Source organism: Hippocampus comes, unplaced genomic scaffold (assembly GCF_001891065.2).
Source record: "Hippocampus comes isolate QL1 unplaced genomic scaffold, H_comes_QL1_v1.1 C16777094, whole genome shotgun sequence".
NCBI classification, from domain to species: Eukaryota; Metazoa; Chordata; class Actinopteri; order Syngnathiformes; family Syngnathidae; genus Hippocampus; species Hippocampus comes.
The window spans coordinates 1-841 of record NW_017838694.1 but is presented as its reverse complement, the minus strand read 5'-3'; the positions used below and the strand labels follow the sequence as shown (position 1 = coordinate 841).

Below are 841 nucleotides of genomic sequence, written 5' to 3'. Positions count from 1 at the left end.
ATTATTATCACTTAGCAATAAAACAAGGCAAGATGTGGTCGGGGAGGGTGTGCCGCTTTGCATGATGAGGCAGATGATAGCCGCAAGCCTGCTGTGACAACCGAAGGACGAGACCGTACGTGCACGCATGTGCTCTCAAATATTAACACTGCGCGCGTGTGTGTGCGGGTGTGGGTGTGTGTGCCTGTAGGTGGGACATGATGGTGTTCTTCATGTGTCATTGTCTGGCGTGGTTCATCGCTGACTATGTCCAACTCACCGGAGTTCAGGTACGTCACTTCCACCAAGGCAATTTATTGATTGTGAAGAACTGAAAATGGTTATTTGTTGAATTTGGACGTCACGAAATCTAAACATGGCAACAGTTGGCGTCACAGCTCTTTCTTAACGACACTAAATTCTTGCGTTCATTCGACTTGTGTTTTATCAAGCTTATACGTCTCCGTATTTTAATGGGCAGGGCGGGCCGCCGAACTTCTCCAAGCTGGACTTTGCGGTGGCGTGGTTCATCCGCGAGTCCATGGCGGTGCAGATCTTCCTTTCGGCGCTTTGGGATCCCACCATCAGCTGGCGGACCGGCCGGTACCGGCTCCGATGCGGCGGCACTGCCGAGGAGATCCTGGACGTTTAGCCGGCGTCGCAGAGACTCGTGTGTATTTTTTTATGACTATTTATGTTCATTTTGGTGCTAACGTTAATGAAGAAGCAGCGGGATGACAGCGGAGCCCTGCGGCACTCCCGGTTTCCATGGAAACACTCTAGCGTTAAGGTGATGCGAGACGACGCCACCAAAGCGTTCCAATCAGGAGGTGGCGCTATCAGCTATCTTTTTGTTTTTTTT

The 841-nt window shown here is 50.8% G+C and overlaps 1 protein-coding gene across 1 annotated transcript; it reads left to right on the top strand.

The window, feature by feature from the left end:
• The first annotated feature begins 157 nt into the window (after positions 1-157).
• Positions 158-835, top strand: LOC109509121 (ceramide glucosyltransferase-B-like). Its single transcript, XM_019859024.1, has 2 exons — positions 158-269; positions 461-835. Exons 1-2 carry the CDS (start codon positions 198-200, stop codon positions 629-631), a joined length of 243 nt encoding a protein of 80 aa, XP_019714583.1. The 5' UTR covers positions 158-197; the 3' UTR covers positions 632-835.
• The last annotated feature ends 6 nt before the right edge of the window (positions 836-841 follow it).